Here is an 18,835-nt window from a genome sequence, read left to right on the forward strand (position 1 = left end):
GCCACAGCTCAGCCAATGAGAAACACCACAGCTCAGCCAATGAGAAATGCCACAGCTCAACCAATGAGAAGCTGTTGCTGCCCTGAACTGTTACTTTCCCCCGATGGACTTCCCTTTAGAGCAGCCCCTCCCCCTCCCCCTTTTTCTCTATAAAAGCAGCTCCCCTCCTTTGTTCTCTGGATTTGCCTGTGGTTTGCCATAGCATTGCATCCCGAATTGTGATTCTTTCGCTATTCCAAAATAAACTCATTTTGAGGCTTTTCAAGTCAGTACTTTCTAAAGAGGGCACACAAGCTTTTCTTGCATAGCTATTTGTTCATTACACAGCATTTATTGAGCACCTATTGTGTACCTGGCACTGTGCTAGGCCTTGAAGAGAGACAAGGGACTGACTGAGGCAGGCCCGAGTCCCGCCCTGTTGGACTGGCCAAATCTCCATGAGCAACAGCACAACCAGTGTTGCTTTCAGCTGGAAGGCCCACCCAACGGTTAGACAGTTAAAGTTCCTGGTCCCTGGAGCCAGACTGCAGGGATCCAAATCCAGGTTCTTCAAGTTACTAGCTGTGTGAATTTACACACCAGCTGTGTGACTTAGAGAAAGTGTGTGAACTTCTCTGTGCGTCAGCTGTTCCCATCTGCAAAGATGGGGAGCATAACTGTAAAGTCGCTATGAGGATTAAATGGGTTAATCTGCATGAAACATGTAGAACAATGCCTGGCATGAAGTCAGTGTTTATTGAGCATCAGCTGTTGGTATTATTCTTATTACCTGAGTGTGGGGGGCATGCTAAAGAGAAAGGCTGGTACTGAGGTTGGTGTGGGGCCCTCTGGCTGAGTGAGGGTCATCGCTGAGAGAGAACCATTATTTTCCTTATAAGGCAGATATGGAAACTGAGGCTGAAAGATTCCAGGTGTGCAGTAAAGGATTAATTCAGCAGGTCTGGGTTGTCTAAACCATGCACATTCCAAAGAAAGGACTGGCTCTTGCCTGGCTCCCGGGAGATAGCCTCTAAGCCCTTGGCATGTCCTGCGTGATAAGAGTGACTTGTTTTACCTGGGACCCTGGGCCATACCTGATAGTCTATGCTAACAATGTGATTTAAGTGGGCCTTGGGCCACTCAACATCAGCTTGACCTCCAGAGGGGCTGGACTAAGGTCAGCCACACAGGCAGTCAGCCATGTCTACATAACGGGATCCCAATAAAAACCCTGGACACCGAGGCTCAGGTGTGCTTCCCTGGTGGACAGTACCCCATGCTTGTTGTCACACACCCCTGCTGGGAGAATTAAGTGCTGTCCGTACAACCCCACTGAGAGAGACAACTGGATGCCCACCTGGTCTCTCCTGGACGCTGCCCCCTGCACCTCTTCCCCTTGCTGATTCTCATCTGTATCCTTCCACTGTAATAAACTGCAGCTATCAGTATAAACATTTTTCTGAGTTCTGTGAGTCCTCATTGAACCTGAGGGTGGTCTTAGGGACCCCGACTACACCAGGGGAGTGACTTGCCCAAGGCCATGGAGCTGACAAATAGTGGGGCTGGGATCCAAGCCTAGGTCATTAAGAATGGCTGAAAAAAAAAGCAAGGGGTGAGGGGAGATGGATGGGTGACACTTAAGGGGTGTGGTGACATTTGATGAAGATGGGGATACATAGGTGAGTGAATTTATCTACCAGATAGTCAGCCCTGGTGGTCTAGTGGTTAAGACTTGACACTCTCACCACTGAGGTCTGAGTTTGTTTCCCGGTCAGGGGACCACACCACCCATCTGTGGGTGTCACACGGTGGTGGCTGCATGTGGCTGTGATGCTTAAAGCTATGATTTCAAATACCAGCAGGGTCCCCCATGGTGACAGGTTTCAGCAAAGCTTCCAAGCTAGACAGACTAGGAAAAAGGACCTGGCCACCCACTTCTGAAAAAATTGGCCCTGAAAACCCCACGAATGGCAGCAGAGCATTGTCTGATAAAGCGCCGGAAGGGGAGACGGTGGTGCAGAAAGACCCGGCCGGGCTCCACTCTGCTGCAGGCAGCGTCACTAGGAGTCGGAATCAACTCAATGGCCCTGACAACAAAAATCTACCAAATATTTACTGAACAAATCTGATGTGCCAAGTTCTGGTTCAGGCATTGAGGAGGGCCAGTAAGACACACTCTAGAGTGGGTAGAGACAGCCTGCAAACCAGAGATGAATAAATATACACAAGATGATTTCAGGCCTGTAAAGTGCTGAGGAGAACTAACCCCACCCAGGAAGCAGTGTCTCTGTGCCAGGCACAGTGCCAAGGCGTTAACTCTTTCAATCCTCACGACAATCCTGTGCGGCAGGTACTATTATCATCATCCTCATTTTTCAGATGGGGAAACCAAGGCACAGAGAGGTTTGGTCGCTTGCCCAGAGTCACACAGGTAGTAAGGGGCAGAGCTAGGATTTGACCTCAGGCAGCTTGGACCCAGGGTCTGTGCTGCAGACCACCGTGCCCCACGGCCTTCACAAAAAGACTGCACAGGGCTGACTGAGAGGCTCCTGGCTCACACAGGAGATGGTGCAGCCCTGAGAGCAGATCTGAGGACCTGAATGAGCGCAGGTGTCATCTCAGACACATAAATTGGTGGCACCAGGATGCGTCGCCCACAGATGGCAGACTGCGCAGTGTGAGCATCAGAAACCACACCACTTAACACTCCCCACCCACATCTCTTCCTATATGTGAGCACACAGCCTCCTTTTCACGTGTTCAGAACGACACTATTCTCCAGACGGCCCTGAAGAAAACACTGAAGGAATAAAAATAACACCTAAGTAGCTAAAACACATAAGCCTTCCTACTTTCTGGGCATTGTTTTTTTTTTTTTTGGGAGGAAGATTGGCCCTGAGCTAACATCCGTGCCAATCTTCCTCTATTTTGTATGTAGGACGCCGCCACAGCATGGCTTGATGAGCGGTGTGTAGGTCCACGCCCGGGATCCGAACCTGCAAACCCCAGGCCGTCAAAGCGGAGGGTGCGAACTTAACCACTACACCACCGGGCCGGCCCCTGGGCACTGTTCTTTACACGCACACATCTGATCCTCTCACAGAAACCCTAACTACCCTATGAGCTAGTATCTACTATTATCTCCATTCTACAGATGAACAAACTAAGGCTCCGAGAAGTTAAGTAACTGGTTCACAACTAGAATGTGTATAAAGCTTTTCGCGTATGACGATATAAATAAAACCAAGTTCTAGTTTTACTCTATCATCTCAAAAATGGCTCGTCTGATGTAAAAAGAGGCTAGGTGGCACAGAGGAGATCCTCTCTGGGAGCCAGGAAGCGATAGAGAGGTTGCGACTGAGCTGTGAGAGGCCCGTGTGACCACAGAGCAGGAGAAACACAAGCCCCCGATCCGGGCAGGGCGCGGGCAGACCTCGGTGAAACACCCCCTCCAAGCCTGCGGTCATCCTTTGCTGTGCGCCAGGGAATCGTGGCTCTCCTCGGTGCTGGGCACCGGGCAGACTGCGCCTCTCTGTCCCCTGCAGTCAGGCAAGGTCATATGACTCGCTTCGGCCAACGATAGATATGCAGGTGGAAGGAACCTGACCTGGCGTGTCTCTCACGGGCAGAAGCCGTAACAGCTCTTCCTGACAGATGTGATAATTATCCTGGGATGCACCTCCCATCTTCCCGGGTCCCTGAGTGGCTCGGATGAGCGGTGCTTCCCCCAACAACATACGGTGGGTAAGGACGGTGAGCAAGAAGTCAGCTTCAATGAGGTAAGCCACTGGGATCGGAGGGCTGGTCGTTACTATGGCAAACCCCAGGCCATCCTGACCGACACAGACCCGGTCCTTTTTTTTTTTAAATGCTGTTTTTCTTTTTCTAAAGATGATGCTATCTGGGAAGATTTTTTGCTTTTTCCTTTTTTTTTTCCTTTGGCTCCAGAGCCCTTTTTTTTGTTTTGTTTTCTCCCTAAAGCCCCAGTGCATAGTTGTATATCCTAGTTGCAGGTTACTTTACTTCTTCTATGTGGGACGCTGCCTCAGCGTGGCCTGATGAGCAGTGCTAGGTCCACGCCCAAGATCCGAACCGGCGAACCCTGGGCTGCCGAAGCTGAGCATGCGAACTTTTTTTTTGAGGAAGATTAGCCCTGAGCTAACATCTGCTGCCAATCCTCCTCTTTTTGCTGAGGAAGACTGGCCCTGAGCTAACATCCGTGCCCATCTTCCTCTACTTTCTATGTGGGACGCCTCCACAGCATGGCTTGACAAGGGGTGCCGTGTCTAGCCTCGTGCATAAGTCATTCCGCACCTGTGCCACCACCTCTACGGGATAAATTCCCAGCAGTGGGAGAAGGAGTCAAAGGGTGAGGGCTCTGGACATTTTGACAGATAATGCCAAATTGTCTTGTGCTGAGATTGTGCCAGTTCACCACTTCATATTCCTAAAAATAGCCCTCTCAGGGGCCAACCCTGTGGTGTAGTGGTTAAGTTCAGCATGCTCCACTTTGGCGGCCTGGGTTTGTGGATTTGGATCCCGGGCATGGACCTACACCATTCGTCAGTCATGGTATGGTGGTGACCTGCATACAAAGCAGAGGACGATTGGCACAGATGTTACCTGAGGGTGAATTTTACTCAGCAAAAAAAAAAAAAAAAAAAAAAAAATCCAAAAGTAGCACTCTCAGATCAATGTTCCCCTTTCTCATAAGGCAAAAAATCCACGTAAGAGAAGGCTGTAAAATTTCTGGGCAAGGTCCATCTCTACCCCAAGAGCCAGCTTGCTTACAGGTTACTATGGAGCCTGTCACAAATGAGGTAACAGAGACGTGATTGGACACATCAGCCCTTCATCACTGCCTCAGGGCAGATTATAAAAGGTCTTAACACCTCCCTGATTGAAGCAGTCACTCAGTCTTGTCCATAAACTGTGGCTATGGCTTTTGGCTACACTCTTCTTGGCAGATTCCCTTCCAAGACCAAGTGAGCTACCTCAACTCAGGGGGTCCCAGGCATTCAGCTTTTCAAAACAATCCCTCCTTCAGGAGACTGCTGGAAGCAGAGAGAATAATATCTGGTTGTTGCTTAACCTAGTCTTTGGATGAGAATAAAGAATTCTTTATTATCTTAAATATTAATAATACACAACTCTTTCAATATATCTCTTAAGGGGCTGGCCTGGTGGCATAGTGGTTAAGTTCGAATGTTCCACTTAGGTGGCCCAGGGTTCACTGTTTGGGATCTTGGGCGCGGACCTCCACACCCCTCATCAAGCCATGCTGAGGTGGTGTCCTGCATAGAACTAGAATGAGCTACAACTAGGATACACAACTACGTACTGGGGCTTTGAGGAAGAAAAAAAAAGAGAGGGGCTGGCCCCGTGGCCGAGTGGTTAAGTTCGTGTGCTCCGCTGCAGGCGGCCCAGTGTTTCGTTGGTTCGAATCCTGGGCGCGGACATGGCACTGCTCACCAAACCACGCTGAGGCAGCGTCGCACATGCCACAACTAGAAGGATCCACAGTGAAGAATATACAACTATGTACCGGGGGGCTTTGGGAAGAAAAAGGAAAAAAATAAAATCTTTAAAAAAAAAGAGAGAAAGATTGGCAACAGATGTTAGCTCAGGGCCAATCTTCTTCACCAAAAAAACAAAAGAAAGAAAGAAAGAAAAGAAAGCCATTTAAATTTGGGTGCCTTAAAAGAAAAAAATATATATATATATATCTATATAGATATATATATCTTTTAAGCCAAAAACGCCAGGTGAAACTTCCAAGTAAAGGTGATCGACTGAACACATCCCACTAATTTCAGTCTTTCCCGAACCTCAAGTACATCTATAGAGAAGGGTTCTTTTTTTGTTTTTTTTTTTTTAAATACAGAGGCAATAGGAGAGGAGACAACAGGACGCAGACCTCGGAAGCTGGAAAGCAGATGGACAAGCTGACCACTACCCCTCAAAAAACAAACAAACAAAAAAACCACACAGGATTCCTAAGCCAGCAATTGGGAAATGCTGAGGACCCCAAAAAGAACTGGCAGCACCGGGCCGTGTGGGGAGGTTAAAAGAAAGCTGAGGGCTGTGTAAGAAGCAGGTAGATCTCACAAGCTCATGAGTCCTGTCTCCCCCAGGCGTCTGGCGGTTTATTCCACGGAGAGGGCAAAGCAGAAAGGTGTGCCGGCCCTGGGGGCATCGGGCCCATCTGATGGGGAGGCGGGTCCGGTGCATCTCACTGACTGAATGCCAGCTCCCTAGCCCTCCCCCCGCCGACGTGGCTCCCCAAACCTGGCAGCCTGGCCTCTCTACTCGCCAGCCAGGTCGGGGTTTTCTCAGGGGGATTTGACCGGCCCCAGAGGAAGAAGGAAAGACGCTGACACCTGGCACACCCCAACATATAAGGCAAGATGCAAAAAAGTGTGCAGCATAGGTTACCTTGCCGGGGGAGGGGTAAGGGGAAATAAGGTTAAAAATGAACACATGCAAATTAATCTGTGCACGTATAGAGCTGTGCCGGTCAATCTAGAAGCCACATGGGGCTGCTTAAATGTCAATTAATGAAATTGAATTAAAAATTCAGTTCCTCCTTCATACTAGCCACATTTCAAGCGCTCGATAGCCACATGGGCCCTGGGGCTGGCATACTGGACAGCGCAGGCAATGATCATTTTTGAGGAGGATTGGCAGCAGATGTTAGCTCAGGGCTAATCTTCCTCAAAAAAAAAAAAAAAAGAAATATTTTTTAAAAAGGAGTAACCCTCTCACTGATCTGTCTCTTGGTTTCCTAGAACTTCTTTCTCATTTCTTAGGTGGCCAAGGGTCAGCCGGTGATGCAGCAGTCAAGTTTGGTGTGCTCTGCTTCGGTGGCCCGGGGTTCGTAACTTCGGATCCCGGGTACGGACCTACGCACTGCTCATCAGCCATGCTGTGGTGGTGTCCCCCATACAAAATAGAGGAAGATGGGCACAGATGTTAGCTCAGGGCCAGTCTTCCTCAAGTAAAAAAAAAAAAAAAGTATTCAGGTGGCCAAAGTGCAGAGCTGGGAGCCAACCTCAGTTTAAGTTAGATTTCATTACAGCCTCCAAACCAGAATTACACAGCCACTCTCTTGACATTGAAGGCTTTCCTTTATGATGGGTGGCTTCTCACAGAGGTAACCCTACTTGGGGTGCTCCCAGGGGGGGACAGTGGATAACAGGGAACAGCACAGCAAAGACCAGGGGGGTGCATGTGTGTGCACTCCCATTTTACAGAGCAGCAAGCTGAGCGGGGTGGGGCCCTCAACCCTCCAGAGCCTAGAACTGATGGGGAGGGGCCAGAGCCTCATCTCCAAACTGGGGAAGAGCAGAGCGGTGAAGACCAGGGCCCTGGGCCCAGACTCTGTGGCTCTGGAGTCTGGCTCTGTCCTTAAGCAGCTGTGTGCCCCCGGGGCAGTTACTTGACCTTTCTGTGCTTCAGTTTCCTTGTCTGTAAAATGGAGGTGAGAATGGGGGACTCCTTCCTCATGGTGCTCTGCTGAGATTTAAATAAATCATAAGATCTAAAACACTTAGGGTAGTTCCTGGCCCAGAGTGAGGGCTTGATAAACGTTAGCTAAAATTATTCTCAATATTATGTGTGGACAGAGGCCTGCGTTTGGGTGGGTGGCTTGAAAGAGGGCTGGTCCCTGGGCATGAGATGGAGATGGAGATGGGGAGAGTGCTCTGGACCTGATTCTGGACAGTGGGTTCACGCCTCATCTGCACCTGAGTTGGACCTCTTCTATGCATGACAAAAAAAGCATAGAAACCAATTTATTTTCTTCCTTCCTTCCTCCCTCCCTCCCTCCACCCCTCCCTCCCTTCCTTCTCCACCCCAGCCCTGAAGTTGGATCAGAGCAGCAGAAAGATCCCTCCCAGAGGCAGCATTCTTGCTGTTCCTCCAACACATGGAGGCTGCTGCAGCCTCTGAGCCTTTGCATTGTCTGTTCCCTCTGCCTTGCATTCGCGTCCCTATGAAGGCAGAATGGGGGTCCCCTCCCTCCATTCTGTCCCCTCTACTTCACCATCACTTCCTCAGAGAGGCCTCCCCGGACCACTCAAACTAAAACAGCACCCTCCCAACTGCCCCTGTCCAGCCCTCACCCATCCTCCTTTACCCGGCTGCTCGCCCCAGCGGCTTATGGACCGGAGGACCCTCCCTTCTCATTCTTGATCTGGAAGGGGGGGGGGGGGGGTTCGGGGGTGTTTTCACTTTGTGCACACTCATCAAACGACACGCTTATCGTTTGTGCATCCACGCGTGGCCGGGGGCTGCGGTAGCCGGCAGCGCGGGACCACAGGGCATTTGCACCAGCACAGGAGGTTCTCGGGCACTCTCTGCACCGGGCCTGCCCACTCTCTGAGCGCAGGGCCTCGTGGGTCTCGCAGGCTGCACCCCCCACCCCAACGCCTCCATCAGGACTTCCTGAATGAACGCACGGAGGAAGGAAGGAGAGGGGTGAATGGATGCTGAGTGGGGCGGATGCACGAATGAATAAATGACCCCCACGCGAGTCTTGCGCGTGCCTCCCCCTCCCCCGCCTGCCTCTCCCCAGCCCCCACCTTGGCCTCGGGGTCGGTGCGGAAGAGCCCCTCGAGCACGTGCAGGGCGTCCAGGACCCCGTGGTCGCGGCCCTTGCAGTAGGACAGCAGGCGGCGCACGTCGGCGGGGGCCACAAACTGCTTGGAGATCTTGTTGGTCGTGCGCACCGGCAGGCAGGCGTTGGCCAGCAGGTGGCCCGGCCGGAAGTAGTAGGCGAACTCGAGTGGACACGCCGGGTGCGAGTGGGTCAGCTGGCACTCCGTCACCACCAGGCGGTCCCGCAGCGGGCTCAGCTTGACGATGATGAAGGCCGGGCAGCCGGGCTGGGGGGGCCTGCGGGAGGAAGCACCAGGGCCCCCGTCACACCACCCTGCTGCCCTCCGCTTCCTTCTCTCTCCTTTTGATGATTACTTTTAGAAAATTAAGAATTGTTTCAAGCGTAGAGGAGAGGAGAGGGCCTGAAGGATAAGCCAGCTGTGTGACCTTGGGAGAGTCACTTAAGGTCTCTGTGCCTCAGTTTCCTCACAGCGTAAAAGGGAAGTGATAATCATAATACTGTTCTCACAGGGTTGTTGAAGAGGACTCAAAGAGTTGATATATGGAAAGCACTTAAAAGCAGCGTCCAGAACATGGTGAATGCTATGTGTTTGCTGTCATTCTGGACACGCTACCCCCGGCTCCGTCACAAGTGAATGAATGTTGTATTTTATTTACTGCAAACAATTTTAGGAACAAAACATTTCAGATACTCCTGTATCCACTTCTGATGTCACAAGTTGAGGCCCTCTGTGAGCCCTGCCCCAGCAAATTCCCCTCCGTGCCTTTGTCCCCAAAGGTAGCTAGCACCCAAACTGAGTATTCAGCACTCCTGCATAGGTTTTTCTGCACCCATAAACAATGGAAGGTAGGGTTCTGTGTTTTAAAACTTTGCATACAAGGAAAAGTGCTCAAACTCATTAGTCATCAAGAGAATACAAATTAAGGGGTAGCCCCGAGGTGGAGTGGTTAAGTTCACATGCTCTGCTTCAGTGGCCTGGGGTTTGCCGGTTCGGATCCTGGGTGTGGACCTAGCACCACTCCTCAAGCCATGCTGTGGCAGCGTCCCACACAGAAGAACCAGAAGGACTCACAACTAGGATGTACAACTATGTACTGGGGCTTGGGGAGAAAAAAAAAAGAGGAAGACTGGCAACAGATGTTAGCTCAGGGCCAATCTTCCTCACCAAAAAAAAGCATACCTTAAAAAAAAAGAGGGGCCAGTCCAGTGGCATAGCAGTTAAGTTCACATGCTCCGCTTTGGTGGCCCGGGGTTCACCGGTTCAGATCACAGGTGTGGACCTATGCATTGCTTTTTAAGCCATGCTGTGGCAGGCGTCCCATATATATAGTAGACGAAGATGGGCATGGATGGTAGCTCAGGGCCAATCTTCCTCAGCAAAAAGAGGAGGATTAGCAGTGGATGTTAGCTCAGGGCTAATCTTCCTCAAAAAACAAAACAAAACAAAACAAAGAGAGTACAAATTAAAACCCTAAGAAAATGCTGCTACCCGACCAGGATGACCAAAAAGAGAGACTGATAACATCGAGTGTTGCTGAGGACGTGGGGCAACCGGAACTCTCATCCATCATCCATGGGAGTGTGAAATGGTACAATCACTTTTGGAAAACGGTGTGGCAGTATCTACTAGAGCTGATCACGTGCTTCCACTGTGAACAGCAATCTCACTCCAGATAAACGCCTGCCCGTGGGCCCCAGAGGGTGTGTACTAGGATATTCACAGCAGCACCATTCGCATCAGCCAAATACTTGAAACAACCCAAATATCCAGCCACAGAGGAGGAGAATAAGTTGTGACACATTCCTAAAATAAGATACTAATCAACAACAAGAATGAACAAGCCATCACCATCCCCGACAACGGGGATGGATCTCACAAACCTGCTGTGCGAAGGAGGCCAGACGCAAAGGAGGACCCACCACACGATTCCCCTTTGTAGGAAGTTCAACAACAGGACAGAGCTGACCTCTGCTGTCCAGAGACTGGACAGTGGTTATAGCCTAGAGTGGTTAATCCTGTGGGGGGCACATGGCAGCTTCCTGGCACTGGGCATCTTCTGTGTCTCGTTCTGCGTGCTGGTTACATGTGCATTTTATTTTGGGAAAATTCATCAAGTTGCACATGTATGATGTGTGCACTTTTCTGAATGTGGTTGCATTTTTTTAAAAGCTGACTTAGGAGACTTTTGTTTTCTAGCATATGGTGGGCGGAATAACGCTCCCCTCTTCCCAAAGATGTCACACCCTAGCTGCTGGAGCTGTGCAAATGTTGCCGTATGGGGCAAAAGGGACTTTGTAGATATGATTAAATTAAGGATCTTGTGATGAGAGGATGCTGGAGTCTCCAGGTGGGCCCAGTGCAATCAAGGGTCCTTACATGGGGAAGAGGGAATCAGAGACAGAGAGTGAAAGATGCACGCTGCCGGCTTTGAAGATGGAGAAAGAGGCTGCAAGCCAAGGAATGTGGGTGGCTTCTAGAAGCTGGAAGAGGCAAGGAAATAGTTTGTTCCCTGGAGCCTCCAGAAGGAACACAGCCCTGCAGACACCTTGCTTTTAGCCCAGTGAGACCCGTGTTGGACTTCTGACTGTCAGAGCTGTAAGATAATACGTTTGTGTTGTTTTAAGCCACTAGGTTTGTAGTAATTTGTTACAGCAGCAACAGGAAGCTAACACAGTACAAGCATCACACTCTGTATATCCGTTTGCCATTTGCTGTTTCACTCATCAGCTTTTCAAGACTTTTCTGTTTCATTCCTTTTATCTGCTGCCTAATATTCCACTCCATGATTCTGCCAACTGTTCTGTTGTCTCCACTTCTCCCTTCCCACCCACAGCGCTTCAGTGAACACTCTCTTCCACACCTCTTAGTCTGTCTAGATCAGTGGTTCTCAAACTGTGGAGCACAGCCCACCACCTAAATCAACTTAGAGAGCTACATCCAGCACTGTGAAAAATGAACGAGAATATGGGGGGAACATCAGAGTGTATTTCCCTGATAATAATATTGAAATTGATCTGCTTTCTGAAAGGGGGTTCCGTGTTTCTCCACGGGGCAGGGGCGGGGGAGGCTGATATCAGCATTTTTGGTGGGAGGTTTTATGTTTAGAGCCGAGATTGGCAAACTCTCTCTGCACAGGGCCAGCAAGTGGATATATTCTGTTCCTGTATTGTGAACACAGCCATAGATGATAGGACAAGGAATGGACGTGGCTGTGTTGCAATAAAACTTTATTGACAAACATGGGCTGCAGGTTAGATCTGGCCCAAGGGCCTCCTAGTTTGCGGCCCCTTCTGAGAGACTGTCCAGGGCCTGGCACGCAGTTTAGATCCCAAGAACTAAATGCCAACAGCACACCCCAAAAAATACTTTTCTCCCCCATGCAAGAGGTAAAGTAAAACCCAGGAGGCTGCCGGATTTTAAAAGTCTACATAAAGAGTTTGAGACTTTTTGCCTTATTTAAAGCAACAAAAATAATGCAAATTTAGCAAAATCGTAAGCGTACAAACCATCATAAATAAAATACCAACATACAGCCACCTCGGTGGTATCGGGTGGAACTAAAAGAGATTACCAACACGCAGCCATTTTTGATCCACCAACATGGCAAGTTCACGGGGTTCCACCCAACGCATCTCCCTGGAAGAGCCCAGAGGCTTTTGTGGAACTCTCTGGTCTGCCTTCATTTAATTGGGTGTTTCAGCCCCTAGCACGAGCCCCCACTCAGGGGAGGTCACTTCTTCTGCGAAGCCGTCCATCTTGCCAGAGAATAGCACACCCTCTCTGTGGGGTCCCAGGATCTCACATAACCATCTATTGTGGCCTCAACACCCCATTTTTGTAATTTGTCTCCACCTAGCTGGGGGAAAAAATGCCACCCGCCTCTAAATGTGAACTCCACGTGGGCGGGGAATTTTTGTCTGTTTTGCTTATTGCTGTATCCCCAGCACCCAGAACAGCCCCTGGCCCTTAGGAGGTGTCCTGTAAACATATGACACACATATGAATGACTGAATCCCCCTTGTATGTTCTGCAGGCCCCCAGGAACACCACTCACACCGTCAAAACCACCCATTGCCAAGTCCTGCTCATCATGCCTTCTCAACTCTCCAAAGCGTCCATGCTTTTCCATTCCCACTGCCACCAACCTACTATAAGTTCTTTCCTTCTTCGTGAAACATCCTTCTCCCTTCTCACCTAGTGAACTCCTACTCATCCTTCACAACCCAGAGCCAGTGTCACCTCCTCCGGGAAGCCTTCCCTGGCTATCCCCAGGCTAGGGCAGATCTCCTCACATTGGGGTGATGATTTGATGGATGCCCATCTGTAATGTATGCTCCTCACTGAATGGGGCGCTCCCCCACTGAAACCCCAGCATCTAGAACACATTCACCCTGCACACAGAAGGTGCTCGAAACAAACCTCTTGGATGAATGGACAAACAGCATGGCACCCAGGACCAAAAAAATCTCTAGGGTGCAGGCCCATTCAGCTCTCATATTAATAATCCATGAATGAAATAAAGGTGAGGGGAAGGAGAGGGAAAGAGAGAGAGAGAGAGGAGGAAGACAAGAAGGAGGAGACAGGATGGTAATTAAAAGCATGGGCTCTGTGATCAACCTGTGTGGGTTCAATTCTTGGTTTTCCCTCTTAGTAGCTGTATTACCTTGGGGAAGTCCTTTAACCTCTCTGTGTCTCAGTTTTCTCATCTGGAAATTGGGGCTAATGATAATACTGACCTCACAGATTTGTTGAGAGAACTAAATAGGAGGATTAAATGATGTTAAGTGGTCATGAAGGGACTGGTGCACAGTAAACAGTTAATAAAAAAGCAGCTGTTATTTTCAAAACATCTTTTCTCTTCTAAAAGTACCATTGCTTTGGAGCTGGCCTGGTGGCATAGTGGTTAAGTTTGGTGCTCTGCTTTGGCAGCTATACACAACTCATCGGCCATGCTGTGGTGGCGTCCCACATACAAAATAGAGGAAGACTGGAAGAGATGTTAACTCAGGGCCAATCTTCCTCAAGCAAAAAGAGGGAGATTCACAACAGATGTTAGCTCAGGGCCAATCTTTCTCACCAAAAAAAAAAAAAAAAAGTAGTACCATCGCTTTGATTTATTTTGCACTCCACTCACATAGTTCTTCTTATCTTTCAGATTCTCAAGGTTTTTGTGTTTTCAAAGGCTGCTGTGTATTGGGAAAGGTTGAGTAATCCTGTTCTAGAGATGGACATGCTGAGAAAGAGGCTCAGGAGATGGAGTGGAAGAGAAACTGGAGCTGGAGAGGGGAAGATGCAGCGATGGTGACCGGGAGGAGGTCACTGTGCAACCTTGGGAATGAGGGAAGGAGTAGCTGAGACGAAAGCCTGTATGTGTGTTCTCCGGACCCTCGGTCGCAGCCTCCTCCCTGGCCTCTTGCCTCTCTCCTCCAGTCCATCCCTGACTCGGCCCCAGAGGGTCCTTCCTACACCCAGAGCTGACCCTGCTCAGAGCCCTCCCGGGGCTCCCCAGTGCCCCCAGGATAAAGTCCCAGCCCCTGGACCCAGCCCTGCAGGTCCAGACCTTGCCACCACGGCAGCCACATCTCCCGCCTTTGCTCATACACTACACTCCCGCTTAGGACCCTGGCCATGGGCTGTCCCCGGGCTATGACACCGGCAAGGCCCTGCCTGAGCAGGTGGGGAGACAGAGGGGCTCAGAAGTGATGGGCCCCAAGTCATTATCCCTGAACCAGCCCACCGACCACCCCCACTCCTGGACCATCCCACGGTCTCCCCAGTCACCAGGCCCGAGCCCAGGGCACTGTGCTCGTCCCCTCCACAGCCTGTCAATCCCCAGCCTCGGCCCTCCTGCCCCCTGGCCCCCTGATATTTGCAGAGTATTTGGGACATTGCCTGCACATAGCTAGAGCCACATATCTGTTAATTCCCGTACTGTACAAACACAGATACATAAACAAAATCCTTCAAGGTTCCGCTCACTGGTCAGCTCTTCCAGGAAGCCTTCCAGAACCACCCTGTAAGCTCTCAGATGGAGCTGACCGCTCCTCTCTTATCCTCCTCAACCTCTCTCTCACTATTGTGGGCCACTATTTCCATTTTTTTGTCTTTGTCTCCTCTATTAGGTTCTGAGCACCTCAATGGTAGAGACCGTCTCTGGTTTCCAAACGCCCAGTGAAGAGCATGCACACAGCAGTTGCTCAACTTTGAATCAGGTCCTGTTAATACAGAGAGATTCCAGATCGGGCCCAAGCTTTTTGCAAGCTCTAACGTTCTCGATTTCTCTGGGATGATGTGTGTTGACGCTGTTCTGCTTCCAGATCTCCAAGTCTCTGTTTCTAGAATAAGCAGTGAGTAAACTGCCAAGAATAGTAAGCTCACCACAAATGTTTAAATAACTACGGGGGAGAGTCACTGTTAAGAGAGAGCTCACTCCGTGCTGGACGCTCTTCTGAATGATTTGCATGGATGAATTCATTTCATCCTCACAAAACCTGTGAGATAGGTACTATCGCTTCTCCCATTTTCCAAGTGAGGAAACTGAGGCTCAGAAAGGTGAAGTCACATGCTCAGTGTCACCGGATAATCGGCAGTGGAGCCGTGGTCTGCACCCAGGCTGCTGGCTCCTGAGCCTGTGCTCTTGACTCCTGCCACAGCTGCCATTTGCCCAGCCACCCCGTGTCCCAGGCATCAGGTAAGCACCTTCCCGTGCATGGTCTCACGGTAAACTTGCAACAGCCCCACATCAGAGAAGAGAAAACTGAGGCTTGGAGATGTGAGGTCTGTTGCCCAAAGCCACCCACCCAGGAAGTGGTGGAGCGCATCTCAAGCAGCCTGAAGGCAGAGTCTGTGTTTCTTAAGCACTTCGCTCTCCTCTGTGGCTCCCCAACCAAGGGTCTCAAACTCAGGCACGTAAGGGGGCCAGGCAGGCAAAACAAGGAAGTGGCAGTGCTAAGGATGAGGTGGCAGAGAGCGGCGGGGTCTGGGGCAAACCTGAGTGCCAATGTGTGGTCTAAATGTGGCGGCCGACTGCCACACGGGGAACATGGCCTCAGCCTGCTCCAAGGGAAGTTGGAAACCCAGTGTTGTATGGGGAATGTTCCTGGTTTAAAATTGGGGTCCATTTAAACACCACTGGCCACCTGGGTGTGTCTCTTAGCTCTGTTTTGGATGCCTTACTTGCCCTTCATTGTATCATTACGGTTGGAGGGAACTATCTGTGAGCTTGTTCATATAACATCAGTCTTCCTATCCAGTCTGAAAGTTCCAGAAGCGGAGGGAGTTTGTGTCTTTCTCAAGGACACCCCCACCCCCACCCCTGGCCGCCTGTGAAATATCCCCAGCCCCCAGCATGGGACCTGGCCCTCTATTTACTGAACGGATCTTTTTCTCTTTGTCCTGTGGCTTTCTCTACAGCTCAGTCTCTATCTCTGATCTCTTTGTAAGTCTCCAAAACCTGGCGCTCACCTGATTTTCTGGCTCTGTCAGGTGTCTCTGGCTCCGTGTCTCCCTGTTTCTGAATTTTCCCTCTTTTTTTTTTTTTTTTTTTCAGTCTTGGGTATGTGTGTCTATCCCACTCTCTGCCTCTCTACGGATCTCTATTAAAGTCTGAAAGTGGAGCCCACCCCGTCACTCACTGTGTGTGTGCCTTTGTCCCTCCAGCTCCCTGGCCTTGTCTCTCTCTCAGTAAGGCTCCCTCGTTGATTCTCTCTGCCTCTCTGCAAGGTGTTATCTAGCTGCTTTAGTCTGCATCCCTCCCTCCCAGTTTCTGGATGAGGGCTCTCTGCTTCCCCCTCCCCCTTGCTCCCCGCCCCCCCACTCCCCAGCACCCAGCAGGGCGGCGGCTGGGCTCACGCACCCCACGGCGGGCCGGCTGGGCGCGCGCACGTCCTTGCACACCAGCCGCACGTAGCTGTACTTGAGCACGTCGATGAGCGTGTAGAGCGGGGGCGCGCTGGCCCAGCGGCAGCGTGCCAGGTGCATGGAGCTCTTGACGAAGAACAGCGCCAGCCGCTGCTGGCACCACGCATCGAAGAAGCGGCTGAACTCGGCCCACGAGAAGAAGGCCCGCTCCCGCAGCTCCTGCTCCTCCTGCCCCGCCGCCGTGCCGGGTGGGGGCTCCATCCTGGGGCGCCTGAGTGGAAGCAGTGGGGGACACGTGGATATCAAACCCATCTCCAACCGAGGTATAGCACTTCCTCCACTCTCGGCCTGCCTCTTTGGTGCTGGTGTCTTTATGCAAGTGGGGCCCGGGGTGGGATGCACCTGGTTAATCACTAGATATGCGCTCCCACCCCATCTTTGGCCTGCTCCCACCCCCTGCATTATTCCTGGGATAGTTGGAGCCTGATATCCTGATCCCTAATTCCAACTCTGGTCCCCTCTTCCATAGATGTGACCCCCTAAATACAGTGGGGGGTCCCTCTCTCAAAATATGACCCTTAAGCTCAGTTGTGGACACTTCCTCAAACGTGTTCCCAACTTTCAGCTAAGACCTCCTCCCCCTCCAGATGTGTTTCCTACAGTTGGCAGTAACCTCTAGGGCCGCCATTCATCTGGAACTCCTCCTTCCACGTCTGTACACTTGGCTGTAACCCGTATCCAGCTGTGCCTCCCTCTAAAGATGCTCTATATCCATAGGGGCTCCCTACATCCAGTCATGGACCCCTCACCCCCAGTCATATTCTTCATGCACCTGTGGCTCCCTCCTCCTCAGATGTGTCTCCAATATGCAGCTCTTTCCCCTCCCCCAGATGTGACCCCTATAGGTCGCCACATCCAGCTGTGGCCCCTGCTTCCCAGAGATGCTCCCATACCCAGACGTCCTCCCCACATCCCGTATGAACCCTTCACTTATAGATAGTGTGCCCCATTCACTTGTGGCCAATTCTCAGAAGTGTCACCAACATTCTTCTGTGGTCCCCTCCTGCCCAGACGCGCCGCCCAGTTCAGCTGTGGCCCCCTCCTCCCATCTACAGCTATCATCCTTCTCAGATGTGCGTTCTCGCCCCAGACATGGCCCCTGGTCCTCAGACGGGCTTCATCACCCCAGATGCTCCCCCCGTCCAGCTGCGCCTCCCCCCTCGTGCAGCCCCACTCAGCCGGCTCCCGCCTCCCCAACCCCTCCCAACCCTGACCGCCGCGGCCCCTCCCATCCCTGCTGTCCCACCCAGCTGTGCCTCTCCCCTCCCCCAGATGTGCACCCTTCCCGCCCCTCCCCACTCACCTACCCGCCCCGGAGCGGCGTCCACCTCCCACAATGCCCCGCGCTGAGGCCCAGCCCGGCCCTCGCTCCCGGGATGCCCCGCGCGGCCTCCCGCCTCTCTTCCCGCCGTTCCTCGCGCAGCGGTTTCCACCGAATCTCCCTCTTTCCCCGCCAGTCACTCCTCGGACGCGCAGCCACACCCGCTCAACGAGAGCGAGGGAAGGCTCGGGACCGTTTCCCAGCGTGCTCTGCGGGAGGGCTCGCCCCACTTCACCCCCTTTTCAGGCAGCCTCCCGAGGGGGAGACTACAACTCCCAGCGTCCTCCCTGCGGCGGCGGCGGCGCGGACGTCGCCCGGGCCCCGCCCCTCGGCCCCGCCCCGCCCCCGCCCGCCGAAGTCTGCGCGCGAATTCAGTGGCGCGAATTTGGGGCCGCAGTCGAGCGCCGAGTGGTTCCGGGTGTGGCGCCCAGGACAGCGGCGCGCGGAGCCGGCGCGAGGCAAGTGGGGCCGCCCGCGCGGGCCTGGGGGGCGGCGCGCGTGTCGTACGCTCGGGGCCCATGGCTCCGCCGGGTCGGTCGGCTGCAGAGGAGCGGACGTAGGGAATGCTGAGACGGCTGAGAGCGCGGTGGGGAGGGGAGAGCGCCAGCAGCGGGCCGCTGGGTGGGGCGGGGGAGTCCGCCGGAGGGAGAGGGCCAGGTAGAGGGTGGACGAGGGCGGACGAGGGCCGAAGCCGGTAGGACCGGATACGTTTTGAGAGGCCTGGAGGGGCGGGGCCTCCGGAAGGGGCGTGGCCATGAAGATAATGGGCGGGACTATCAGGAAGTTGGAAGGGCTGGGGGGCGGGGCCTCTTGGAAGGGGGCGTGACCATAGAGGCATGAGGGGCGGTCAGGGAAAGGCTGTGGATGGGCGGGGTTATGCGGAAATTGGAAGGGCTGGGGGGCGGGGCCTCCTGGAAGGGGCGTGGCCATGGAGGGATGAGGGGCGGTCAGGGAAAGGCTGTGGGTGGGCGGGGTTATCCGGATATTGGAGGGG

General features: G+C 52.3%; 2 protein-coding genes across 5 annotated transcripts in view; one reads left to right on the forward strand and one right to left on the reverse strand.

The window, feature by feature from the left end:
* Positions 1-18,771, reverse strand: part of ZSWIM9 (zinc finger SWIM-type containing 9) — a 25,437-nt gene extending 6,666 nt beyond the window's left edge. Inside the window, exons 1-4 of the mRNA XM_046682151.1 lie at positions 18,195-18,771; positions 17,828-18,005; positions 16,456-16,731; positions 8,562-8,874 (exon numbers count right to left, since the gene is read on the reverse strand). Of these exons, the coding sequence (XP_046538107.1) occupies positions 8,562-8,874; positions 16,456-16,731; positions 17,828-18,005; positions 18,195-18,771 (1,344 nt within the window). The remainder of the gene's footprint in view (positions 1-8,561; positions 8,875-16,455; positions 16,732-17,827; positions 18,006-18,194) is intronic.
* LIG1 (DNA ligase 1) overlaps positions 18,017-18,835 on the forward strand; it is a 48,657-nt gene continuing 47,838 nt past the window's right edge. For 2 of the 4 annotated variants that reach the window (XM_046683395.1, XM_046683396.1), the window contains exon 1: positions 18,017-18,299. The gene's annotated coding sequence lies outside the window, so the exon portion shown is untranslated. The remainder of the gene's footprint in view (positions 18,300-18,835) is intronic. The other 2 variants (XM_046683391.1, XM_046683393.1) reach the window with 1 other exon arrangement.

This window comes from Equus quagga, chromosome 13, assembly GCF_021613505.1.
Source record: "Equus quagga isolate Etosha38 chromosome 13, UCLA_HA_Equagga_1.0, whole genome shotgun sequence".
Lineage (NCBI taxonomy): Eukaryota > Metazoa > Chordata > Mammalia > Perissodactyla > Equidae > Equus > Equus quagga.